Source organism: Loxodonta africana, chromosome 11 (assembly GCF_030014295.1).
Source record: "Loxodonta africana isolate mLoxAfr1 chromosome 11, mLoxAfr1.hap2, whole genome shotgun sequence".
Lineage (NCBI taxonomy): Eukaryota > Metazoa > Chordata > Mammalia > Proboscidea > Elephantidae > Loxodonta > Loxodonta africana.
Window position 1 is genome coordinate 25147985 of NC_087352.1, and position 27467 is coordinate 25175451.

General features: G+C 48.2%; 1 protein-coding gene and 1 pseudogene across 3 annotated transcripts; one reads left to right on the forward strand and one right to left on the reverse strand.

Annotated features, from left to right (window-relative positions):
* The first annotated feature begins 4246 nt into the window (after positions 1-4246).
* Positions 4247-25684, forward strand: ZNF444 (zinc finger protein 444). 3 transcript variants are annotated; one of them, XM_010586630.3, is made up of 4 exons: positions 4973-5084; positions 11688-12047; positions 18479-18587; positions 24519-25199. In XM_010586630.3, the coding sequence occupies exons 1-4, from the start codon at positions 5010-5012 to the stop codon at positions 25079-25081; spliced, it is 1107 nt and encodes a 368-aa protein (XP_010584932.3). In that variant the 5' UTR covers positions 4973-5009; the 3' UTR covers positions 25082-25199. The 3 variants fall into 3 exon arrangements, with proteins under 3 accessions (XP_064149504.1, XP_010584932.3, XP_064149503.1); XM_064293434.1 differs by lacking the exons at positions 4973-5084; positions 18479-18587 and adding an exon at positions 4247-4917 and having other exon boundaries at positions 24519-25684; XM_064293433.1 differs by lacking the exons at positions 4973-5084; positions 18479-18587 and adding an exon at positions 5155-5551 and having other exon boundaries at positions 24519-25684.
* On the reverse strand, positions 10617-11299 carry LOC111749573 (ubiquitin-conjugating enzyme E2 D3-like; annotated as a pseudogene).
* Positions 25685-27467: the final 1783 nt, after the last annotated feature.

Genomic DNA, 27467 nt, shown 5'->3' on the forward strand with positions numbered 1-27467 from the left:
CTGACCCCCTCTGCCTTCTCATCTCGCCTCCAGACAGGAGCTGCCCACGTAGTCTCATGTGTCTACTTGATCCAAGAAGCTCACTCTTCGTCAGTATCATTTTTCTATCCCATGGTCCAGTCCAATCCCTGTCTGAAGAGTTGGCTTGGGGAATGTTTCCTGTCTTGGGCTAACAGAAGGTCTGGGGGCCATGACCACAGGGGTCCTTCTAGTCTCAGTCAGACCATTAAGTCTGGTCTTTTTACGAGAATTTGAGGTCTGCATCCTACTGCTCTCCTGCTCCCTCAGGGGTTCTCTGCTGTGTTCCCTGTCAGGGCCGTCATTGGTTGTAGTTGGGCACCATCTAGTTCTTCTGGTGTCAGGCTGATGTAGTCTCTGGTTTATGTGGCCCTTTCTGTCTCTTGGGCTCATAATTACCTTGTGTCTTTGGTGTTCTTCATTCTCCTTTGCTCCAGGTGGGTTGAGACCAATTGATGCATCTTAGATGGCTGCTTGCTAGCGTTTAAGACCCGAGATGCCAAAGCTGTGATCTTTTGAAAGCAGATCACCAGGATTTTCATCCATAGTGCTTCTGGGTGGATTCAAACCAACAACCGTTCGGCTAGTAGTCAAGAGCTTACCTGTTTGTCATTATTATTATCTAAAGGAAAAATCCACACCTGCCTGTTAGTTTGTTGTACTGTATGACTTACGTATTACTGTGATACTGGAAATTCTGCCTACCAGTATTTCAAGTACCAGCAGGGTCACCCACAGTGGACCAGTTTCAGTGGGGGTTCCAGACTAGAAAGAAAGGTCTGGTGATCTACTTCCAAAAATTAGCCAACTGTTTCATATAAGACACGGATATTTGTAACAAAACATTGACAAAGCCACACCATGACCACAAAAATAATTAACACCCCCTTTTCTTGACTGGACCCCTGATGGAGCAGTGGTTAAGTGTTCGGCTGCTAACCATAAGGTCAGCAGCTCAAGTCTACCAGCTGTTCCTTGGGAACACTATGGGCCAGTTCTACTCTGCCCTATACGGTCACTACGAGTCCAAATCAGCTCACCAGCAATGCTTTTTTTTTTTTTGATTTGTAGGAGCCTTGGTGGTGCAGTGGTTGAGGTGCTTGGCTGCTAACCAAAAGGTTGGCTGTTGTAACCCACCAGCCGCTCTGTGGAAGAATGATGTGACAGTTTGCTTCCATAAAGATTACAGCCTTGGAAATCCTATGGAGCGGCTCTATTCTGTCCTACAGGGTCACTATGAGTCAGAATCATCTCGATGGCAATGGATTTGGTTTTTTATTTCTCCTGACAAAGGAGTCTCTGGATGGCATGAACAGTTAAGTGCTTGGTTGCTAACCGGAAAGTTGGTGGTTTGAACCCACACAGCGACTCTGAAGGAGAAAGACCTGGTGATCTGCTGTTGTAAAGATTACAACCAGGAAAACCCTATGGGGCAGTCCTACTGTGTCACACGGGGTTGCTGTGAGTTGGTATTGACTCAATGGCACCCAAAAACAACAGTCCTACCTCTGCCTCTCTCTTGCTGCATCAGTTAAGGAAAGTACACTGACTTTCCTGAGCCTCATTCTTCCCAACTATAAAATGGGCTGATGCTTTGATGTGCTCTGCCATCCCACAGCATGGCTGTGAGAACGAAATAAGCTAATAGGCAGTGTGATCCTATCATTAAATGACCCATTCATTAATCTAATTGTTCATGTTCCCAAATACTCCCTGAGGCTTGGGGACTCAAGGCACAAGCTGATTGCGCAAAGCTGCTAACCTAAAGGTTGGTGGTTAGAACCTGTGCAGGAGTACCACAGAAGAAAGGCCTGGTGGTCTGCTTCTGTAAAGATTTGTTGTTGGGTGCCACCAAGTCCATTTCAACTCAGGGTGACCCCATGTGACAGAGTAGAAGTGACCCATAGAATTTTCTGGCTGTAATCTTTACAAAAGTGGATCGCCAGGTCTTTTTTCTGCAGAGTCACTAGGTGGGTTCAAACCACCAACCCTTCAGTTAGCTGCCAACTGCTTTAAGAACTGCACCATCAGGGCTCCTTTCCCTAAACATTATAGGAAAACCCTATGGAGCACTTATACTCTAACACACAGGGTACCATGAGTTGGAATCAACTTGATGGCAATGGGTTTAGTTTGGAGGACCCAAAGAGGATTCACATGCAACCCTAGGATCCCCCACAGTGGGGTGCAGAGAGACACCCCAGTCACTTATCAATTGACTCACCCCTTACGTGCCCACTCCACACATCCACGGGTTTGTCCATCACCCATTTGTCCTGTAAACACCACCTGAGCCTTCCAGGCACCAGGTGCTAGAGATCCAGAGGTGAACCAAACCCCGTTCCTGGCCCGGGGGCTCTCGTGGCTTTAAAGCATCACACAAAGAGAAATAGTTAATTAGTATTTTGAGTAATAATTATGGTGGTGCTACAAAGGACCCAGGCAGCTTCAGGAGGGTATGAGTGTGAGGTGCTGCCAGAGGAATTCTCACCCTCAGGCCTAGAAAGTCAGGTAGTAACAACCACTTTCCTTCCATTCTTATTTACCCATTAACAGGCAGAGCCCAAGCTCTGAGCGGAGGGATGGCTGGGAACAAGGCGTAGTCTCTGTTACTGAGTCTGGGGGCAGTCACAGAAAGATAGCCAAAGCACGAGATGGAGGGAGACAGAGCACTGTGGGAGCTCAGATGAGACACTTCATCCAGGTTTATTGGGAGGGGTGGTCTGGGAAGGCTTCCTGGAGAAGGTGACATCTGAATTGAGCACTGAGGGCCATTTCAGGGAATCATTTCTTTATTGCATTACTCGCTGATGTTTACGGTGCATTTACTGTAAACTAGGACCTATCCTTAAGGTCCCTAGGTGGTACAAATGGTTTGTGTTCGACTAACCTAAAGGTTGATGAGTCAAGCCCACCCAGCAGTGCTGCGGAAGGAAGTCCTGGTGATCTGCTTCCATTAAGATTACAGCCATGATAACCCTATGGAGCTCAGTTCTGTTAACACATGGTGTCACCATGAGTCACAGTAGACTCAACGGCAATGGATTCCCTTAGATCTTCATTTGGGCCTCCACATAATCTGTACATCCCCACTATAGGACATCAATTGGCCTGTGCTCAGCTCATGGCTAATCCACAAACCACCACCAGATTATTCCATAATCCACCCTCCCTCTATATCAGGTACCCAAAGATATCGGGCAGAGTTCCTGGGTGATGCGACAAGTTAACTAACACACTCAGCTGCTAACCAAAAGGTTGGATGTTTGAGTCCCCCCAGAGGTGCGTCAGAAGAAAGTCCTGGCAATCTCCTTCTGAAAATCACCGAAAACCCTATGGAGCACAGTTCTACGCTGACACACGACACTGACAGCAATGGGATTTTTTTTTTTTTTTTAACTGTATACTAGGCCCTATCCCGGAGTTCTTGGGTGACACAGTTATACACTGGACTACTAGCAGAAAATTTGGAGGCTCCAGCCTACCCAGAGGCAACTCAAAAGAACGACCTAGAGATTATTTCCGAAAGGTTACAATCTTGAAAACTCTATGGAGCAGTTCCACTCTGCACACATGGGGTTGCCATGAGTCAGAACTGAGTCAGCTGCAACTAACAACAGGCCCTACCCTGAATGCAGGAGAAACGCTGGTGGTGTGCGGATATTGCACAAATCATCAAGGTGATATGTACATAACTAGTTATTAACGTGTGCGACTCAGTGCAGAATGACAATGCAGGACCCATATTCATAAAGTATTAAGAATTTCAAGATGGCCACAGTAAACCATTAAACCAAGAGTGGGTTCCTTTTGAGCATAGGGACTCTGTGGCAGGTAGTCAAAACAAACAAACCCGTTGCCTTTGAATCAATTCCGACTCATAGCGACCCCTTACGACAGAGTAGGGCTGCCCCATTGAGTTTCCAAAGACCGGCTGCTGAATTCAAACTGCCGACCCTTTGGTCCGCTGCCAAGCTCTTAACCACTAAGCCACTAGGGCTCCTTGGGAGGTAGTACTCCCCCAATTCACAGAAGGTGAGGCCAGACAGGGCGGTGGCTGGTGCAAGTCCACATAGGCGGGGCCAAACTGGGGCACCCAGGTGTCCCCTGCGCCACTGCTCACTTCTGACAGTGCAGCCGCCTCCCATCCAGATCCCCTGGCACCAGCCTCCTCCCTTATTTTGTCCTGCCCCTATGCCGGAGCGAGAAGAGAAATACAAGCCGTTGTCAAGGGGACGAAACTCGCAGCTCCGGATTGGCGAACTCTGGCCCGCTCCCCTCCTCGCCAGGCCGTTCCTCGAGTTCCGAGCCTCCGTTACCTAAACGCCCGGCACTGCCCACCCTTCTCCGGTCTCCACGACAACCCCCACCAAGTCTCCTCCTCCTCGTGGCCAACGCCTCGCCCTTCGACAGTTTGCTCATGCCCGAGATCCATCGCGGGCCAATGGGAAACCGTCATCCCCGCGATGCTTCCTGGGAAATGTAGTCCGCAGTCTGGCGACCACAAACAAGGCCGAGCGGCGCGAAACCGATTGCACTGGCGACGGCCAATGGGAAGCCGCCCTTGCCGCAATGCTTCCTGGGAAATGTAGTAACCCAAAGTCTACCACCCGGCAGTGAGGCCCAGTGGCGCTGAGAGCCGTTTGCGCTAGCTAGGACCAATAGGCTGGTGGCAGCGCTTTCTTCTTGGGAAGTGTGGTTTTTGTATTTGGCGGAACCATTTGGGGGCGGGCGCATATCGGAGACCGTCCGCACCCCGATGTTTCCAAAGAAACGGAGTCCCTCGTCTGGCAACAGGTTATGACCCCGAGCATCGGTGGGAGACCACGCCCTTTGTGCCGGCGCAGACCAATGGGAAGCCGTCCGGGCCGCGATGCTTCCTGGGAAATATAGTTCTAGGTGAAGCATTGGGCTGACTGATGGGCAGACCTCGGTCGCTGTGTGGGTTGGGGGCGGGGCACGGAGGAGTTTGGCGCAAGGCCTGCCGGGGCATGGAGTCCCAGGGAACGTGGTGCGCATGTGCAAGGAGGCGAGGGGCCTCGGGGGGCCTCGCCTCGGAGTTTGAGGTGAGCGAGAGGGAAAAGGAGGGAGGGGTTGGAGGGGTTTGGGTGAGGGAGAGGCGAGTGAAGGGGCTGTGAGACGGGGCTTGTGTGCAGGAAGAGGGAGGGATAGGGGAATTGGGAGGAGGGAGTAGGAGAAGACTGGGGTGAGGGGGGGATGGGGACAGGAGAGTGAATGGGAGGTGGAGGAAGCGGAGGGTGGGAAGGTCAGGAAGTAGGCGGGGGCCTGTGGATCCCGGGGGTAGAGGATGCGGGAGAGGTAGGAGCAGGAAGTGGGCATAGGAAGTGGGAGGGGATAGGGGAGCTGGGGAGGTCGTTCGAACGCTGGGGGAGGGGGCTTCAGCAGGGGGCGGGGTACGAGATTAAAGCTGGGTGGTGGGAAACTGGACTGGACAAGGAACCTGAGGGAACCTGGATAAGACCCCTTCGGAAAGGTTTGCGAGGAGGAGTTAAGGGGACGGATATTACCATAGGTAAGGAGCCCTGGTGGCCCAGTGATGAAAACGCTGGGCTGCAACTGAAAGGCCAGCGGCTCAACCCACCAGCCGCCCTGAGGGAGAAAGACCTGCCAATCTGCTTCGATAAAGATTTCAGCTTCGGAAATCTTATGGGGCAGTTTTGCTCTAACCTATAAAGTCGGTATGAGTTGGACTCGACGCGACGGCAACGGGTTTATTGTCCTAAGTGTGCAGGTTGTTAGCATTGTGTGCTATTTTATACAAGTGCATTTGCACTTCATAGAGTTGTGAGATTCTTGAGGATAAGAATCATGACCTTGCTTTGCTTGTTTCTTCCTTGTTTACGTTAAGAGTACGTATTCAGGTTGTAAGGAGTTCTGGTGGCGCAGCGGTTAAGCACTGGACTGCTAATCTAGAGGTCTGCAGTTGGAACCCACCAGCCATTCTGCGGGGGAAAGGTGGTAGTCTGCTTCGGTTAAGATGACAGCCTTGGAAACCCTGTGGCGCAGTTCTTCTGTGTCCTACAGGGTCTTTGAGTCGGAATCCACTGTACAGCAATGGGTTTTACTCTCCTCCAGCAGCTAACGCTGGCGCTTAGACAAAGTAACAATAGTAGGAAAAGCTAACACTAGTTGAGTACTTAGTGCCAAGAGCCGTTCTCAGCGTTTTTGTTTTCCATGTATCTTTTGGAAACCCTGTTGTTACAGTGGTTAAGAGCGATGGCAGCTAACCAAAAGGTTGGCGGTTCAAATCCACCAGGCCCTCCTTGGACTCCATATGGGGCAGTTCTACTCTGTTCTATAGGGTTACTATAACTCGTAATTGACTAAACGGCAATGGGTGTTTTTTTGTTTGTTTGTTTAAATCTTTTAATTCTCAGTGCCACTTTTGGTTTGGTTGTTGTTGTTTTTGGTTGCTGTGGAGTTGATTCCGACTCACGGTGATCCCAGTGTGTACAGAGTAGGACTGTGCTCCGTATGGTTTTAAATGGCTGTGACCTTTCAGAAGCACATCACCTGGCCTTTCTTCCAAGGTGCCTTTGGGTAGGTTTGAACCCACCAGCATTTTGGCAGGTGGTTTAGTGCTTAACTGTGCCACATTTTAAAGCCAAGGAAATGGAGACACCATGTGTAAAAGGTGCAGTTGTACCTTGTCCAGGAACACCTAGCTGGGAAGTGGCAGAGCTGGTATTTGTTCCAGAGCCCTTGTGCTCTGAGTAAATATTTGTTAAGTGAACTCGGGCAGTTTTACCCCACCCCCTGCACCAAGGGAACGTGTGTGGATACATATTTGGTTGTCACACTGGGGAGGTACAACTCCCCTCTGGTGGGCAGAGGCCGGGGCTGCTGCTGAACATAGGACATTGCACAGGACACAATACAGAATTGTCCAGCCCCTTTTTCTTAAGTGTGTGTGCTGAGGTTGAGAAATCCGGGGGTAGACAAACAAGTCTTCATTGAGCACTTTCCTGTGCCAGACCGTTAAGGAGTTCATGGCAGTAACCCCTGGCAGGCAGCAACTATTACTATTCCTGGGGAGCCCTCGTGGCTCAGCGGTTAAGTACTTGGCTGCTAATCCACCAGCCGCTCAGCAGGGTGAAGATGTGGCAGTCTGCTTCTGTAAAGATTACAGCTTTGAAAATCCATGGGGTAGCTCCGCTCTGTCCTGTGGGGTCACTGTGAGTCAGAATCCACTCTACAGCCAACGGGTATTTAAAAAAAAGTTATTATTGAGTCAACTCTAACTTATGGTACCTCCATGTGTGTCAGAGTAGAACTGTGCTCCGTAGGGTTTTAAATGGCTGATTCTTTTGGAAGTAGGTTTGCGGCACCTCTGGGTAGACTTGAACCACCAAACCCTTCAGTTAGCAGCTGAGCACTTAACCGTTCATGCTACCCAAGAATGGAGAAATGAAGCTCAGAGGGGGGCAAGTCATATGTCCAAGGTCACGCAGCTGATAAGTGGCAGAGCTGAAAGTCATAGTCATGCAGCCGGTCATGCAGAGCTGAAAGCCATAGTCATGTTGTTAGGTGCCTTCGAGTGGCTTTTGACTCATAGTTACCCCATGCGACAGAGTAGAACTGCCTCGTAGGGTTTCCTAGGCTGTAATCTTTATAGGAGCAGACTGCCCCGTTTTTCTCCCACGGAGCAGCTAGGGGGTTGAACCGTCAGCCTTTTGGTTAGCAGCTGAACTTCTAACTGTTGCACCACCAGGGCCCCTTCCAGCATGTGTAGGTGCAGTGGTGTCACTAGAGTTAGTGTCACTTCCCTCCCTCCGCGGACATCCTCTAGTTCCAGACTGCACAGAATCATTAGTAATATTTTTTTGTACTAATGTTACTCTTAAGTCGTAATTCCTGTGTATCACTCCATCTTTTCCTTTGATTACTATTTCATTCTCAAAAAAGTTAATTGAAATAGGTTCACAAATACTAATTACCACAATACCATAGCTAAAACACCAGAAAATTGAAGAAGAATCAGTGACTATAAAGACACCGGTAGCAACAAAAACAGCAGCTAGTGCTTGTATCGTGTGCAGACAAAACCATGTGATTTGAAGCGTCACTGTGATTGGGTAACAATGACAGCTCTGACCAGAGTGCATTACACGGTTCAAAAGTAAATTAGCAGAGTTTTAGCCTTGTAGGTGTATTCATACATGTAAGGTGGGCTTACAAAAAGTGTTTTTGTTGTTATGACCAACGTTGTTAGATGCTATTGAATCAGTTCCGGCTTGTAGCGATCCTATAGGACAGAGTGGAGCTGCCCCCCAGGGTTTTTAAGGAGTGGCTGGTGGATTTGAACTGCTGACCATTTGGTTAGCAGCTGGGCTTTTAACCACTAAGCCTCTGGGGCTCCTATAACTAACTACAGGGATATTTTTATAAAAAATGATAATTTTCTGCTGAAACAGTACACAGAAATTTTATAGGCAGTCATTTTGGTGTTACCTCCTCTGACAGTGTCACCTGGTGCACCCCTGCGCTCCTGCACCCCCTTAGTGATGCCACTGTGTAGGTGCTGGATAAATAGTTCTACGGTGGAACCAACATGGGCTCTGGTGGCAGTTTTGGGTTGGAATCCTGACTGTCAATCTCTGAATGTCTCTTTCTCCCTCTGCACAGTGGAACTCAGCTCCCCAACTCACAGGGTGGTTGGGGAAGTTGGGCAGGGGAAGACAGTATAAGAGATACTGTCCAAGTTATCTGGTGCTGTTATCACAGAAACACAGGTGGGTTCTAGCACAGAAATACAATACAGTTTAGGAGGCTACCCAGAAAGACCCAGTGCCGTCGAGTCAATTCTGACTCATAGCGAAGAACAGAGAAGTCCAAATTCAGGGTGCTGGCTCTAGGGGAGGCGCTCTCTGTAGACTCTGGAGGGAGGTCCTTGTCTCTTGAGCTTCTGTTTCTCAGTGACCTGCACGTGGCTTGACATCTATCTTCCCCCATCTCTGCTTGCTGGTTGCTTGTGTTTAATCTCCTTTTTCATATCTCAAAAGAGATTGATTTACGACATACCTTACACTAATACTGCCTCATTAATATAACCCATTCCCAATGGGATTATAACTATAGGTGTAGGGTCAGGATTTGCAACACATATTTTGGGAGATACAGTTCAGTCTATAACAGATGCAGATCAGTGTCCATCTCTTGAGGCCTCCAAGTGCCTGGCTCTGGGCTGGACATTGCTACTCGGACACAGATGGCTAGAACACGGGGACAGCTGCTTTAATGGAGGTAGCACAGGTCACTGTAGCTGCCCCAAGGAAGCCTGAGCACTCAGTGGATTGTAGAGGTTGGTCTGGACAGTGGAGTGACCTTATTTATCACCAGTATGTTCAGGTCCCTGGATGGCGCAGTTGGTTTCCACTCGACTGCTAATGGAAAGGTTGGTTCAAACCCACCCATCAGTACTGCCAAAGAAAGGTCTGGCGGTCTGCTCCCTAAATGATTACCTGTTGCTGTCAAGTCAATTTTGACTCATAGTGAACCTATAGGGCAGAGTAAAACTGCCCCATAGTGTTTACAAGGTTGTAATCTTTACGGAAGACAACATCTTTCTCCTTTGGAGTGCTTGGTGGGTTTGAACAGCTGACCTTTCAGTTAGTAGCCGGGCACTTAACTGTTGTGCCACTAGGGTTCCTTTTCTTTTTATTATTTATGTAACTTTATTGAAGAAAGATAAAGTCATTACTAGCAGAGCTATTAGTTGGCCATTCATCCATTGACAACTCGTATCATTTATTCAGTGCTATATTAAACAGTGTATCGGAAAATAGATTAATAGTTCCAAGTCTCCTAACAATTCAAATGAAAATTACAAAGTGTTTGAGACCCTATTTTGGAATACAAAGGGTGTTTGACTTCCAATTTCCATTCTCTGTAGCACAGGATAGTGGTTAAGTGCTACAGCTGCTAACCAAAAAGTTGTCAGGTCGAATGCACCAGACGCTCCTTGGCAACTCTGTTGGACAGTTCTACTCTGTCCTGTAGGGTTGCCATGAGTTAGAATCGACTCAACAGCAATGGGTTTGTTTTGTTTTTTTTTTTGGTAGCACAAGAATAGGTTATTCCTTTATTGACGTGCATAAAATATATCACATCACCTGTTCTGCTGATGCTATAAATTCAATATCCGTTCTCCAGCCACACTAGGTATGACCATAAAGTGTATCATATAACCTCAAATCTCTAACAGTGGAAGGCTTAAACAAGAATGGATGCTGCTAGAGTAATGCTACTTCCTTTGATGTGACAACTGAGCATCCATCTCCTGCCCCCTCAGATGATTTCTTCAGGATGTGAGAACAGCGAGGAATGGTTTTAGTCTCATAACCAGGTTAGGGTAAAGACGTTGGCCACATAATACACACGCTCTGTTTTTAAGAAAAAAACTCTCAATCTTGGGCAACTGTTCTCTTGTAACTACTTTACGGTTTCTAAAAGCACTTATCGTCCTAAGCTGGAAGAACTTAAGTCTTCTGAGAAAAAAAAAAAAAAAAATTTTTTTTTTTTTTTTATGAGCATGTGGATAAATGGAGGGAGTTAAGCAAAAATAAAAATGGAACAGATGAGGTCTGATAGGGGAGCAGCCAGATAAGAAAATCAAAAAAAGGAACAGTAATTTAAAGTTTATTCCAGCTACAATGCAGGTTATTCTGACTTTAAGGTAGCATCACAGGGCATACTTCTGAGTCCATTCTTGAGATATTCAGTTGTACTTACCTTTGTTTTATAGATCTGTGCAGTCTCTGGCACTAGGGGGCCATCTGGGTTCGGCTCACATAGCAGTAAACAATTGGACAAAAGAACTTTAGAAATAGTTAAAGCAGGAGACCACTGTGATCTTAGAATATCAAGACATACTGCCATTACTGTTAATATTTGGATGATAAGTTCTTATAAATGCAACCTTAGGTGGTTTGAAGGGGTAGTCTGTAGAAAAATGAATTGTCAAAAAGAATATACTGTCTTGATACGGGCTGTCGTTAGGTCCCATAGTGGTGACTTGCCAATGAAACACAAGAAAAAGAAAAACTTACCATCCCCAAATGGACCTCCAGAACGTTGTGCTGGAGCGTCACGGGCCACATTGCTAAGTTCCTTATTAATCCATTTCAGCACCATAGTCTGTGGTTTTCGTCCAGCCCCGTGCTATCGTGCTGTGCAGTCAAAGGTCCATCAGGCCAAAACTCTTGATTATCTGGAGGGCTTCTTTCCTTAAAGGCTAACAGCCAGGAAAGCCTTAGGGGGCCAAATCTCTGTACCCCACTGGGGCCAAGAGTCAATGGCCACGTGTTTGGTGTTTGTTATTGTCATTGCCATGCCCCTGGGTGGTTCAAATAGTTAATCACTCCCTGCTAACTGAGAAGTTGGAGGTTTGAGTCCATTCAGAGATGTCTCAGAAGAAAGTCCTGGTAACCTGCTTCAAAAAATCAGCCACTGAAAATCCCATGGAGCACAGTCCTACTCCGACACATAGGGAGCCGCCATGAATGAGAACTGACTCGACCGCACAGGTTTTTAGTCTGGCTTCAGACCCTGTCCCCTTAACTGCCACCACCTGTCTCTACAGCGAGCGCAGTGGTGGTTCCTAGAATGACGGTGCTTGGCTCTCACCATGCTGAACTTTTTCCCTACAGGTGCCACTGACTGACACACCAGCCCCCATGGAGATCCCATCCCCCCAACAGGTCCTGGCGCCCCAGCATGTGAAGCAGGAGGACCCAGCCACCACTGAGGGCCTGGCCCTGGACTCCCCATGGCGCCGCTTCCGCCACTTCCACTTGGGTGATGCACCTGGTCCCCGGGAGGCACTGGGCCTGCTTCGTGCCTTGTGCCGTGACTGGTTGCGCCCGGAGGTACACACCAAGGAGCAGATGCTGGAGCTGCTGGTGCTGGAGCAATTCCTGAGCGCCCTGCCCATTGCGGTCCAGGCCTGGGTGCGCAGCCAGCGGCCCCGGAGCGGAGAGGAGGCCGTGGCCCTGCTAGAGGAGCTGTGGGTGAGCATGGCAAGGGGCCCTTGGTGCACCTGCACCTACTCCACCACCACCCCTGTGGGGTCAGACATAGTCTCCCCTTCTCTCCTTCTCAAAGCAGGGAGAATGCAGTCCACGTGCAAACAAGTAAATTGGTTGTCTTCAGTTGCTATCAAGCTGATTTTGACTCACAGTGCCCCCACATGTGCAGAGTAGAACTGTGCTCTCTAGGGTTTTCGGTGGCCTCTTTTTCAGAAGTAGATTGTCAGGCCCTTCTTCTGAGGCGTCTCTGGGTGGACTCAAACTGCCAAACTTCTGGTTAACCAGACGAGTGTATTAACCGTTCACACCACCCAGGGACTCCTAAAACCAAAACCAAACCAGGTGCCATGGAATCAACTCCAACTCATGGCAACCCCGTTTGTGCAGAGTAGAACTGTTCCCTGTAGGGTTTCCAAGACTGTGACCTTCTGGAAGCAGATCACCAGGCCTGTCTTCAGGGGCAACTCTGCATGGGCTTGAATCACCAACCTTTTGGCTAGTCGTCAAGTGCTTAACTATTTGTGCCACCCATCTGCACCCAAACAAGTAAATAGGATAAGGGTTTGCAAAGTACGATGAGGGGGTCCCTGGGTGGTGCAAACGGTTAACCGCCTGACTGCATAGTGAAAGGTTAGAGGTTTAAGTCCACCCTGAAGCATCGCAGAAGAAAGGCCTGGCAATTTACTTTCAAAAAACCCACCACTGAAAACCCTTTGGAGCACTGTTCTTCTCTGTACACATGGGGTTGCCATGAGCCAGAACTGACTACACAGCAATGGGTTTGATTTTGGATATTGCCATTATTGAGTCCCTGGGTGGTGTAGACAGTTAAATGCTCACCTGCTAACCAAAAGGTTGGAGGTTTGAGTCCACCTAGAGGCACCTCAGAAGAAAGCCCTGGCAGTCTACTTCCAAAAGATCATAGCCACTGAAAACCTTATGGAGCACAGTTCTACTCGGCACCCATGGGGTCGCCGTAAGTCAGAATGGACTCGACGGTTTGTTATTTGGGGGTTTTTAGTAGGTGTATAGTGGATCTCATTGTGGTCTTCATTTGGATTTCCCTAGTGATGTGAACCATCTTTCCATGTGCTTATTTGCCATCTGTATGTCCTCTTTGGGCAAGTGTCTGTCTAAGTCTTTGCCCATTTTCTAATTGGGTTGTTTTCTTACTGTTGAGTTTTGAGAGTCATTTAGTCTGTATACAAATCCTTTGTTGTATATCAGGTTTCAGTATTTTATTTAAAAAGTGCCCCAAGTGATTTGTATGCGTAGTGGGGTTGGGGATCACTGATGTAATATAATCCTGCCTTCTTCCAGAAGGTTCCATAGCATACGCAGTGGATGAAAGTATGGACTTTGGACATACTTGCCTGGAGTCACAGCCCAGCTCAGCAGAATCCTGGCGATGTGGTCTTGGGCAAATTACTTACCTCTGTGTGCGTCAGGGTCTTCATCTGACGACAGGGTCTATGGTAATAGTACCTTCTTTGTGGTAAGGTTGAATGAGTCATGGATGTAATGTGCTCAGGACAGGGCCCGACACCTAGGTGCCATGTAGGTCTTGTTGGATGCTGTCGAGTCATTATGACTCATAGTGACCCCACGTGACAGAATAGAACTGCCCCATAGGGTTTCCTAGGCTGTAACCTTTATGGGAGCAGATTGCCAGGTCTTTTTCCCATGGAGCTGCTGGGTGGATTCAAACTACCAACCTTTTGGTTGGCAGCCACGCACTTAGCCATTGCACCACCACGACTCCTTAAGTGCCATATAGATGTTAGCTACTATTATTACTCTGAGCTCATCATATGTACTTTTTTTGTTTTTTTTTTAAACGTCCTTTTGGGAAATGACTATAAAAATAGATAGTGGTTATTGCTTTTTAAAGTATATAATCTAGCAAATAAGATGAAATTCTTTCTGTGTGGGAGAATGGCAGGACAGGTTATTGGTTTCCTGGGTGGCGTAGGCTCACAAGCCTTCAGCTATTAAAGGAGAGGTTGGAGGTTTGAGTTCACTCAGAGATAGCTTGGAAAAAAGGCCTTGCGATCTGCTTCTGAAAGGTCACAGCCATAAAAACACTGTGGAGCACAGTTCCCTCACAAAAGGCACTGGGCCCCAGCAGTTCTATGTGTAAGTTCTGCCAGACCACCAAGGAACTGGACATTCCCATCTTTTATAAACTGTCCCAGAGCACAGAGAAAATGGGAAACCCCCCAACTCATTTTACAAGCCTGCCATCCCCTTCCAAGAGAAGAACAGCTCAAGAAAAGAAAGCTGTACAGTCTTGTGGGTGGCTTAACTCTCGGTTTATCGTGAGGTTGCAGGTAAGACATCACCTAGGGCTGCATTTGTCTGAAGCTCTACTGGAGCTGGAAGGTCCACTCAAAAGATGCCACACTCTCATGGCTCATTGGAAGCTTCAATTCCTTGCCACATGGATATCTCCATAGGATGGCGTCTTAGTTATCTATTGCTCCTATAACAGAAACAGCACAACAGAAATTAATTTTCTCACAGTTTAGGAGGCTAGAGGTCCTAATTCTATTATTTATTTCTGTGGTTACTGGTCTCTTGAGCAAATTTATGTTTCCTAAGAAAACTGTCAAGGAGCCCTGGGGGTACAGTGGTTAAGCACTCGGCTGTTAACTGGGAGGTTGATGGTTTGAACCCACCCAGTGGCTCTGCAGACAAAGACCTGGCAATCTGCTCCTGTAAAGATGTAAAAAAAAAAAAAAAAAAACTTGTTACTGTCAAAGTTGATTAGGACTCATAGAGACCCTATAGGACAGAGTAGAACTGCCTAACAGGTGCCAAGGAGTGCCTGGTGGATTCCAATTTCTGACCTTTTGGTTAGCAGCTATAGCACTTAACCACGACGCCACCAGGGTTTCCTTGTAATTATTATAGCCTAGAAAAACCAGTGGGGCAGTTCTACTGTCATACGGGGTCATTATGAGTTGGAATGGACTCGACAGCACCCAACAACAACAGAAAACTGTGTATTTCATCTACATTTCCAAATGTTACGTTGTGCATGGTTTTCTCAGCAGTTGTTAAATCTCCTCGATCCCTAGGGCTGTGCCAGTTTTCATCGTTGATGTTTATTTGTGCCGTCTTGTTTTGTTCCTAGTCACTTGCTAAAGGTTTACACTATCTTGTCATTCTCTTGAAAGGGTGTGTTTTGGGTTTGTTGATCAATGCACTTTTGCTTTTTCATTCATTTCTGCTCTTACACTTAAGAGTTGTTGTTGGGTGCCATTGAGTCCATTCTGATTCATCGCGACCCCACGGGACAGAGTAGGGCTACCCCATATGGTTTTTTTGGCTGTAGTCTTTATGGGAGCAGATCGCCAGGTATTTCTCCTGGGAAGCTGCTGGGAGGATTCGAACCACCAACCCCTCAGTTAGCAGCTGAGCACTTAACGGTTGCATGACCATGGCTCAACACTTAACAGTTTCTTGTTGAGTGCCATTGAGTCGGTTTTAACTTGTGGTGACCCCACTGACAGAGTAGAACTGTGTTGTAATCCCTGTGGGAGAAGATTGCCAGGTCTTTCTCTCCTGGAGCTGCTGGGTGGGTTCAAGCCACCAGCATTTCGGTTAGCAGTCAAGCGTGTATCTGTTTTGTCACCAGGGCTCCTAAAATAACAGTTTGTTGTTGTGTGCCATTGAGTTAGTCTGTTTGACTGGTAGCAACCCTACAGGATGGAGTAGAATTGTCCCATAGGGTATCCTAGGCTGTAATCTTTGTGGGAGAAAAGATCGCTAGGTCTTTTCTCTAGTGGAACCGCTGAGTGGGCTCAAACCACCCATCTTTCGCTTACCAGCTGAATATTTGACCGTTGTGCCACCAGGGCTCCTAGCCTTTGCTTTTCCCTGCACTTCACCCTGCCTGTGAAGTTCCAGGATTTCCTCTGGGATTCTGATCTCTGAGATACAGCCCGGCTTGGGCATTTCCTGTTATGCTAACCAAGTGATGGCTGGGCCCGCCTGTCCCCAGGACTTTGCTCGTCTACCAACCCATCAGCTTTTCTTGGGGTTCCCTAAGCTGGCATGTGCCCTGCCCCCATGCTCTCAAATGATCCCCTCTGGCTATTGTGCCTCTGAGTCTGGATGCTGAGTATGTGTAGCCCATTCATTTGATCTCTCTAGGCCTTCTTCCTTTACCTGCAGAACAGATCAGATTCCCCCTAAATAGAGGTGAAGAAGGAGGTGGTGCCCTGCCCTCCCTGTATCAAGCCTTATATTTCAAGGCAGGACAAGAAGAGGCCTGGGGAGGGTTGTACATCTGTTCCATAGCTATAATTTATTGAGCACTTATTATGTAACCATAAAACCCTGTTGCCATCGAGTTGATTCTGACTCATAGCTACAGCTACCCTATGGGACAGAGTAGAACTACCCCATTGAGTTTCCTGCAGAGCACCTGGTGGGTTTGAACTGCCAGCCTTTCTGTTAGCAGCCAAGTACTTCACCACTGTGCCACCAGGGCTCCTTTACCGTGTACCAGGCACTATTATTCTAAGCACCCAGGACCCGTCCATAAACCAGAAGATAAGGCCCTTGCCCTCATGGAGTCTACACTGTAGTTACCAGTATCAGTCATCACAGTGAATTCCTAGCCCTACACATACCATAAAAAAGTGAGAAACAATTTCTTGACTTTTGGTTCAGAGGTGGCCTAGGTGCAACTTTCTTCAGTCGTTCAGTATGTGGGTTCTTCCGACATCTGCCACCACTGCCATGTCGCCCAAGTTCATCCCTGATGAGATCAAAGTTGTGAATCTGAGGTGCATAGTGGTTTGGGGTATGGGACTGGGTAACAACAACAAAAACCCAAGCCAGTTGGCCTTGAGTCAATTCCGACTCAGGGCAATCCCATGTATGTCAGAGTAGAACTGGCGCTTCATAGGATTTTCAATGGCTGTAATGTTATGGATGTAGATCGCCAGGCCTTTCTTCTACTGTGCTGCTGAGTGAATTTAAACTGCCAGCCTTTTGGTTGTTGTCATGTTAGTTGCTGTCAAGTGATTCTAACTCATAACGACCTCGTGTGTCAGAGTAGAACTGTGCATCATAGGGTTTTCAGAGGGTCTTACCTAGTGGGAGCAGATTGCCAGGCCTTTCTTCTGAGGTTCCTCTGGGTGAGTTCGACTGCCAACCTTTTGGTTAGTAGTTGAGTTCTTAACCACTTGTGCCACCAAGGGACCTTTCAGGGCTGGGTCCAAAAAAACCCAAACCCATTGCCATCAAGTTGATTTTGACTCATAGCAACCCTATAGGACAGGGTAGAACTGCCACATGAAATTTCCAAGGCTATAAACTTTTTAAAAAATTTTTATTATGCTTTAAGTGAAAGTTTATAAATCAAGTCAGTCTCTCATACAAAAATTTATATACACCTTGTTATATATTCCTAATTGCTCTCCCCCTAATAAGACAGCCCGCTCCTTCCCTCCACTCTCTCTTTTCGTGTCCATTCTGCCAGCTTCTGACCCCCTCTGCCCTGTCATCTCCTCTCCAGATAGGAGATGCCAACATAGTCTCAAGTATCTACTTGATCCAAGAAGCTCGCTCTTCACTGGCATCTTTTCCTATCCCGTTGTCCAGTCCAATCCCTGTCTGAAGAGTTGGCTGGGGAATGGTTCCTGTCTTGGGCTAACAGAAAGTCTGGGGGCCATGACCACTGGGGTCCTTCTAGTCTCAGTCAGACTATTAAGTCTGGTCTTTTTTTACGAGAATTTGGGGTCTGCATCCCACTGCTCTCCTGCACCCTCGGGGGTTCTCTGTTGTGTTCCCTGTCAGGGCAGTCATCAGTTGTAGCCAGGTACCATCTAGATCCTCTGGTGTCAGGCTGATGTAGTCTCTGGTTTAAGTGGCCCTTTCTGTCTCTTGGGCTCATAATTACCTTGTGTCTTTGGTGTTCTTCATTCTCCTTTGCTCCAGGTGGGTTGAGACCAATTGATGCATCTTAGATGGCTGCTTGCTAGGGTTTAAGACCCCAGATGCCACTCTCCAAAGTGGGATTCAGAATGTTCCAAGGCTATGAATTTTTATGGAAGCAGACTGCTACATCTTTGTCCTATGGAGCTGCTGTTGGGCTTAAACCACCGACCTTTTCATTAGCAGCTGAGCGCTTAACTACTGCTTTACCAGGGCTCTTTTTTGGGGCTGAGTAGGGCAAGAGAAACCCATCAGGAGACTGCTGTGGTCATGGAGGGAGAGATGGCAGTGGCCTAGACTGGCTGGTGGCCTAGATTGGCTGGTGGCTCTGATGGTGTGAGAAGTGGACAGATTGCAGGGCTACGGAATTGATGATTACTTAAAGGTGGTAGGGGGAGAAAGGGAGAAAAACAGTGGCTGCTGCTGAGGTTTCTCAATCCAGAATGTGGTCTCTCTTGTTCCAGGGACCTACGGCCTCTCCAGATCGGTCATCAGAGACAGGGGTACCTCATGATGTGACGGAAGGCTCCGGACTTTGCGTGGGGAAAGAAGGTGGCAGGATGATTCCTGTAGGTGAGCAGCTGGCACCCTGTCTCACACTGCCCTCACCCTCCCCAGCATCCAGGGCAGCCCTAGGGGGAGGTCACCTCCTGCCTGCCATTCATTTGCTCCATGAACGTCTCGTTGCCCCTGTCACGTACCAGGCCCACCTGGGCACCAGGACTGACACTCCTGCCGTTGAGGTGCTCACGGTATCATGGTCAGATTTAGGACAGCAGCTAAGCCACTGGGCAGTGAATGTGCCATGAGTATCAGCAATTGATATGTGCCAGGTGCCCTTCTACCAGCTTTTTGAGCATAATGTCCCTTTGATATAAATGGCATCGTGTGCGTGTTATAGTTGCTGAAATGGAGGCGCAGACAAGGGAAACAACACGCCCATGATCAAGTGTCGATAGAGCCAAGATCTAAATTGGGCAGCCTGACTCCAGAGCTTCTGTGCTCCAGTACTCAGCTATCATTGGCCTCCTGCAGCCACACAAAGGTCCCATGGCTGCATCTCATTGGCTCTGAATGGGTCATGTGCTACTCCCAACCCAATCACTGTTGGCTGGGGATGCAGCATTCTGATTGGCTGGGCCTGGTACACAGACCCACCCCCGGGAGCTGGCAGTTGGGTTGGCTCCAGTTAACCCACACGAACTAGGGTGAGAAAGGGGAAATGACGTTGCCTTCATTAAAAGACAGGGGAACTATTATTAGTTTAAAAAGAAAAGAAAAGGAAATCTTTTTATGACAACTCTCTCTGTTTTTGAAGTATGCTTTAAATGGTAAGGTCACAGTAAGTAATTTAGCTGAAGTGTAATAATTGAGTTTCAAGTGTTATTGATATATTTTACTGAAAATAGCAACCTGGGGAGTCCCTGAGTGACAGCGCAAACGGTTGAGCACTTGACTACTAATCAGAAAAAGGTTGGCAATGTGAACCAACCGAGAGGCACCTCGGAAGAAAGCCCTGGCGATCTGCTTCCAAAAGGCCACAATCTTGAAAACCCTATGGAGCAATTCTACTCTGCACACATGGGGTCACCATGAGTTGGAATCGACTAGAGGAGAACTGGCCACTGACCCGGAAAGGTATTTAGAAAAAAAAGATGGGAGCAGATAACGAACAGCAAAAACCAAAGATCCCCTCCAGAGGCAGAACAGTTATTGAAAGATTATTCTGGTAGCTGGTGTGGAACCCAAAGGCCAGGAGACCAGGTGCAGTTTCTCAGGCAGGAGAGGAGGAAGCTGAACGGGCTTCCTAGGTTCCAGGCACATTGCTAGACATCAACAGATGTATTGACTTTTATTTATTTTTAATTTATTTTTTGTTGTTGAGAATATACAGTGCAGAACATACAGCAAATTCAGCGGTTTGTACGTGTGCAATTCAGGGACCTTGATTACATTCTTGGAGTTGCACAACCATTCTTACCTTCCTTCTTCCGAATGGTTCTTCCCCCATTAACATAAACTCACCAGCCCCTACTTTCCCTCTCTAACCTTTTGAGTTGTTGTCAGTTTGATCCCGTATAGATAGATCTTTAAAAGAACACAGTGCTCAAGGGAGACATTCTTTATGATTTTATTGTGCTTTAGATGAAAGTTTATAGCTCAAGTTAATTTCTCATACAAAAATTTATACACATACTGTTTTGTGACATTAGCCGCAATCCTCACAATGTGACAGCACACTACCCCTTTCCACCCCACGTTCCCTGTATCCATTCAACAAGTTCCTGTCCCTTCCTATCTTCTCATCCTGCCTTCTTGTGTATCTGATTGAACTAAGAAGCATGTTCCTCACATGTATTATTTTTTGTTTTATAGTCCTGTCTATGTCTGAAGAGTGGGCTTCGGGAATGGTTTCTGTACTGGGTTAACAGAGTGTCCAGGGGCCATAGTTCCTCCAGTCTTTGTCAGACTATTAAGTCTGGTCTTTTTACCTAAATTTGAGTTCTGCTGCCCTGCACTTTTCTCCTGCTCTGTCCGGGACACTCTGTTGTTTTCCCTGTCAGGGCAATCATTGGTGGTAGTTGGGGACCATCTAGTTCTTCTGGTCTCAGGCTGGTGGATTTTCTGGTTTATGTGGACCTTTAGTTTCTTGGGCTAATATTTCCCTTGCGTCTTTGGTTTTCTTCATTCTCCTTTGCTCCAGGTGGGGCGGGACCAATTGACGCATCTTAGATGGCTGCTCGCAAGCTTTTAAGATCCCAGATGCCACTCACCAGAGTGAGATGCAGAACATTTTCTAAATAAACTTTGTTATGACAATTAACCTGGATATCCCACGAAACTATGGACCCCAGGCCCCAGCTCAGCTGCTCTGTCCCTCAAGGTATTTGAATGTGTTCAGGAAACTTCTTAGCTTTTGTTTTGGTCCAGTTATGCTGACTTCCCCTGTGTTGTGTGTTCTCCCCTTCGCTGAAGATGATCCTTGTCTACTATCTAGTTAGTGAATTCCCCTCCCCATCCCTTCCCATCCTCGTAACCATCAGAGAATGCCGTCTTCTGTGTTTAAACCTTTTCTTGAGTTCTTATAATAGTGGTAAGGGAGACATTCTTAACAAGTTAAGCTGAAGTATGTGTTTTTTGGTTTAAAGGAGAATTCAGGAGATTTTTTGTTTTAAGGTTTACAGATATCTCAGGGCAGTAGTTTCAGGGATTCATCTAGCCTCACTGGTTCCATATAGTCTGGATTCCGTGAGAATTTAAAATCCTGTTCTGCATTTTATCCCCATTGATCAGGATTCTTCTATAGAACTTTTCTCAAAATGTTCAGTAATGGTACCATCCAGTTACCGGGTACCATCCAGTTCTTTGCTATTTTTATTATGCCTACTGATACAGAAAGGATCACTGGTGGTGCAGTGGATAAGTGCCCAAAAGGTTGGCAGTCTGAACCCACCACTTGCTCCATGGGAAAAAGATGTGGTAGTCTGATTTTGTAAAGATTACAGCCTTGGAAATCCAATGGGGCTGTCCTATAGGGTTGCTGTGACAGAATCAACTTGATGGCAATGAGTTTGCTTTTTTTCTTTCTTTCTTCCTTGGTTTATTCATACAGAGACTGTGAGACTGGTGGGGCGGCGGGGGACAGGGGTGGCGTACATACTGGGTTTACCCCAAAATTTAGGAGCTTAAAACAATAAACATTACCTCTCACAGTTTCCGTGGATCTCACAGTTTCTGTGGAGCAGCTTAGCTGTATAGATCTGGCTTGGGGTTGTTCATGAGTTTGCAGTCAAGATGTTGGCCAAGACTGTAGTCATCTTAGGGCTAGGCTGGGGCTAGAGGCCTTGCTTCCAAGGTGGCTCACTTCCATGACCATCAGGCTGTTGGTGGGAGGCCTCAAGGCTGCTTGGGTGTCCTCACAACATGGCTGCTGTTTTCCCCCAGAGGGCATGTTCCAAGAGAGCAAGGTAAAGCTGCAATGCCTTTCTTTTTTTTTTTTCAGATTACCCTTTACTGTATTTTCAGTGAAGGTTTACACAGCAGTTCAGGTTCTCATTCAACAGTTTCTACACAAATTATTCAGTGATACTGGTTACATTGTTGACAATGCATGAACATTCTCATTGTTTCCGTTCTGGTTTTTCCATTTCCATTAATCGTTTCTCTGTCCGCTTACATTCTCATCTTTGTTTTAAAGAAATTGTTGACCATTTTGCAGTGCCTTTTGTTGACTGACCGTCACTTCTGCAATACTCTCTTCCTTAGATGTGATTCAGTATCTCCAGTTCATGTTCAAGGAAAGGGTAGTTAAGTTCCACCTGAAAAGAGGAGTACCTAAAAATTGGTAGACGTATTTTAAAGTCACTTCAGAAGTATGTATGTATATCACAGATACATGCGTCTGAATGACCAGATTGGGGCTTTGGAAGCAAGAATGCTGAAAGGAGGGTGACCAGGTAACAGCAGTGGTCCCTGTGATGAGCCCTTGGAAACCCATAAAGGGTTAGTCCACTAAAGGAGCCATGGTAGCACAACTGTTAAGCGCTTGGCTGCTAAATAAAAGGTGGGTGGTTCGAACCTACCTAGCAGCTCCATGGGAGAAAGACCTGGTGCACTGTTCCTGTGAAGTTTATAGCCTAGAAAGCCCTATGGTACAGTTCTTTTCTGTCACATGGTGTTGGCTATGAGTCAGAATCAACTCATTGGCATCTAACAGGCCAGAGCTAAAGGAGTTCTAGACCAAGGATCTGAAATTCAGGTACCTGCAGGGACCAGGCTGGTCAGGGAGAGGGGACTGGATGTGAAGTTGCAGATGGGAGGGCGCAAAGGAGGCAGCCCCCGCTCTCCTCCAGCCTAGGTTGTCAGGGGAGAATGTGAGCCCAGTACATCTACTATTTTTCCTTAAGAAAAGCCACAAATGTGAATTTTTTTTTAATGTGCAATTGCCTCATTTTAAAATATTTTTCACATTTTTAAAAACACTTGTTGCAAGCCAAACAAAGGTGTTGTTTTACATCTCTTGGCCGCCAGAGGGCACACTTTGCTTTCTGGAGGCTCCTGTATCACAGAGGTGGAACCTGAGGCTCAGAGAGTTCAGGCAGCTCACCTGGGGTCACACGGCAAGTCAAGGCCAGGGCTAGGGGAAGGAAGTCCTTCTGCTCCAGTATCTTTCCATCCACTGCAGCATCTCCCCACCTCGGACAGGCCAGTGAAGGTCAGGACGCCTGCTGCTTTGGACCTGAGGGTTAGTAAGGGTGTGTGTGTGAGTGGGAGGCACTTCAAACCCTGGTTGTACTGGGAACCTCCTTTGCAAATAACACCACAAGGCAGAAGCTCTTGAGGTAAAACAAAGGTTGCTTATCTCCCTGGATTTCCATGGGATAGTTTGAAAACCAGCAGGAAACGGAAGTAGATGGTTCATCTGGCCATTGCATTTACCCACCTATGTCTCTGTCCAGATACCCACTCAGACGCTTGCCTGCTGCTCGTATATCATACCACCAACCCATCCATCCACCTACCCATGTACCTGCCATTCATCTATTACTCTACTTTCCCATCAATCTATTCATCTGTCCATCCACCTACCCACTCATCCATGTGTCTGCTTACTCAGACAGCTGCCTACCCACTCATACATCACCACCAACCCATCCGTCCGTCCCTCTATTCATAAGCCTGTCACACCTTCCCACTCAGCCTTGTGTCTACTTAGATACCCATTCAAATACGTGCCTGCCCTCTCATTATACCACTCACCCATCCATCCCTCCTTCCATTCAGCCATCATTCTACCCTCCTACTCATCTATTCTTCTGTCCATCCCTCCTATGCACCCACCCATGTTTCTTCCCAGTTATCAACTGAGACTCCTGCCCGCCCACTTGTTCACCATACCACCAACCCTTCATCCACCTGCCATCCATCCATCACTCTGCCTTCATGCTGGTCTGATCGTCTACCCATTTACACCCAACCCCCCCATCCATTCATCAGCCTGCCATTCATACATCACTCTACCTTCCTGCTGGTCTAATCATCTACCTGCTTACCCCTTCACCAGCCCACACACCCATTTACCCACCCATCCATTTGTCCATCACTCTGCCCTCCCACCCATCTATTCATCTGTCCATCCCACCTACCCACCCACCCATGTTTCTATCCAGATACCCACTGATCATCTATCCACTTAACCCTGCAACCCACCACCCATCCATCCATTCATACATAAGTCTACACTTCCACCCATCTATTCACCTGTCTGCTCACTTCCCAGCTATACTTACCCATCCATCTATGCATCCACCCACAGTCTCTGCCCATATGGAACCCACAGACCAACCTTCCTACCCCTACATCATGCTGGCTTTAAACATTCCCACCTGTCCCTGACACCATCTGGATTTTCTAAGTGGGTCCAGCTGCAGTCCCAGGCCTGCCGCTGCCCAACCTGAGCCTGCCTAGAGGTCCCCCACCTGACCCTGTGCCTTTGCCCGACAGGAGACACAGCACCAGGGCCTGAGGTGCCGGGGACAGGGGATGCCCAGGCCACCCAGCCATGCAAGCAGGAGCCCGTCAGCTCTCCGTTGGTCCCGCTGGCGCCCGGCTACCTGGCGGCCCCAGGCTCCTCGTCCTGCCCTGAGTGTGGCAAGACGGGCACAAAGCCCGCGCATCTGCAGCGCCACCGGCAGAGCCATTCTGCTGAGAAGCCACATGCGTGTCCTGAGTGTGGCAAGGCCTTTCGTCGCAAGGAGCATCTCCGGCGCCACCGTGGCACGCACCCTGGTGGCCCAGGCCCGGCGCTGCGTCCACTGCCCGCACGTGAGCGCCCGCATGCCTGCTGTGAGTGCGGCAAGACCTTCTATTGGCGCGAGCACCTGGTGCGCCACCGCAAGACACACTCGGGTGCACGGCCTTTCGCCTGCTGGCAGTGTGGCAAGGGCTTTGGGCGCCGCGAGCATGTGCTGCGCCACCAGCGGATCCATGGGCGGGCGGTCAACACCTCAACGGGTGCCTCCGGCCCTGACACCGGGGGACCTTTCCCTGCCTGGCCCCTGGGCTAGTGGGCCACCACACCAGTCTCGTTCCAGTGCTGCCCGCGGGCCATTGTCCATGGCTGTAGTTTCCTCCAGGTCTTTCTCTCCCTGTTTTCTCCCCCAGCTTCTCTCCCGTCTGAACCTCTTGATGCTCTGTTCTCTGTTCTTCGCCATAGCTCTCCCATTTCCTCCCTTCCCGATTCCTGCCTCTTTCTCTCCATAGCCCAGCCTCCCTTTCCCTTATTCTCCCCTCTCTCCCTTATGCTGATCCACCCGATGATGTTGGAGCAGATGAAGCCCCGGAGACCCTCAGGGGCCAGGTATGCCAGAGGCCTCGAAGAGGAGCTCAATAAGGAGCCATGGGCTGGGCACCCTTGACCAAAAGGAGGCCAAAGAGAAGGGTTAGCTCTTGTTGCTTGGAGCCCCCTCTCTCCAGGACAGAGTTGGAGATAGAAGAGGGTAGGGGGTGATGACCTGACCAGATGCATGCGGAGCTTGCCTGGGGGGGAACCCTCTGTCTCCCCTTTGCAACCCAACAAGGCATGGGGTGGACACACATGCCTGCTGGGGAAGCGAGTTGGAGATCATTGTCACCAGCATCAGCAGAGTAATAAAGCCACTGACCCAGTTTGTGCCAGAGTCCGGAGTTCTGTCCACACCCGCCGTCCACCAGTCATAGCAGAGGGCCTGGAGGGTGGGGAGGTGCTCAGTAAGGCGAGTTTCCTGGTCTGCAACTGGGACCTTTGCAGTGTGAGGGAGGCCTTTTACTTCTCCCATTAAAAAAAAAAAAATTTGGCTTTTAGTTGTGAAAATATACATCAGAAAACACCAAAACTCAATTTCTACATGAGTTATTCATAGTCTAGTTTTTACAGCCATTAAGGTTTACAGAAAAATCGTTTAGAAAGTGTGGGGGAGAAACCAAAAAAACAGTTACTGTTGAGTCTTTTCTGACTCATGGCAACCTCGTGTGTCAGCATAGAACTGTGCTCCATAGGGTTTTCGGTGAATGCGACTGAATCAGAGGTAGATTGTCAGGCCGTTCTTCTGAGGCGCCTCTTGGTGGATTTGAACTGACAACCTTTTGGTTAGTCTCTGAGCATGTTAACCATTCATGCCACCCTTGGACTTAGACATTGGCCAGCTCCTGTTTCCAGGGTGCTGAGAAGCTGCATCCTTGGCTCAGACTCATGGCTTGGGGTCCAGATTCTGGTGCTTTCTCTTTAGAGAGGAGACCTCCAGCTCCAGGAAGGGCAGTTGCTTGGCTTTGAGAGATGGGGAAGGAGTGCTCTGCCTGACCGATCCCCCCATGTGGATGTCCCACCAGGCCTCCTGTGTTGGGCTTTGCCCTGGTCTCCCTTGGCTTCAAGCCGCTGCTGCCTGAACTGCGCTAGATTTTTCACCCAGATCAGTGCTGGTGTTTGATTATTAGACCCAGGTTTCAGGCCCACTCCCTAGCTGCAAACAACTGCCTCCAGCTGCTGAAGGTTAGTGGTTCAAACCTACCCAGTGACTCGTTGAGAGAAAGTCCTGGCAATCAGCTCCTGTAAATATTACAGCCTAGGAAACCCTGTGGTGTAGTTCTCTGTTGCGTGGGGTTGCTAAGTTGAAAACAATAGTGGGAGGATCCCTGCATGGTGCAAACAGGTAATGTGCTGGGCTGCTCACTGAAAGGTTGGAGGTTCAAGTCCACTCAGATGCCTCGGAAGGAAGGCCTGGCAATGTGTTTCTGAAAAATCAGCCATTGAAAGCCTACAGAGCAGTTCTACTTTGACACATGGGGTCATCAATCTGTATTGACTGGTGGGCAACAATAATAATGGGAGGCTGGCTCCACCTTCCAAGACCAATAAGGTGGAAAGTCCCCAGACAGGAAGGAGGTTGAAATGCCAGCCATCTAAAAGAACTGCAGGTACATTGGGCAAACAGTTAAGTCTTCAGTGTCCCCCTTCTAAGACAAGGCTAATAATACTCCAGCTGGGAAGGACTGTTTGAAAATTAAGGGAGGCAATGGTGGTTCAGGAGCCCTGGTGGTGCAGTGGTTAAAGCACTCAGCTGCTAATTGAAAGGTGTGTGGTTCAAACCCTCCAGCAGCTCCACAGGAGAAAACCTGGGAATCTGCTTCCATAAAGATTTTAGCTTAGGGAACCTTATGGGGTAGTTCTACTGTATTACTTGGGGTTACTATGAATCAGAATTGACTCGATGGTGACATTTGGTTTAATGGTAGTTCATTGGTGGGATTCCCGCCTTCTACTGGGGGTTCAATTCCTGGTCAGTGCACCTGATGCGCAGCCACCACCTGCTTGTAAGTGGAGGCTTGTGTGTTGCCATGATGCTGAACAGGTTTCTGCAGAGCTTCCAGACTAAGATGGACTCGGAAGAAAGGCCTGGTGATCTTACGAAAGTCAGC

Coding starts and splice junctions, on each gene's coding strand:
- ZNF444 (XM_010586630.3), top strand. CDS start 5,010: ATGGAGTCCCAGGGAACGTGGTGCGCATGTGCAAGGAGGCGAGGGGCC. Junction 5,085..11,687: donor GCCTCGCCTCGGAGTTTGAG/GTGAGCGAGAGG, acceptor TTTTCCCTACAG/GTGCCACTGACTGACACACC. Junction 12,048..18,478: donor CCCTGCTAGAGGAGCTGTGG/GTGAGCATGGCA, acceptor CTCTTGTTCCAG/GGACCTACGGCCTCTCCAGA.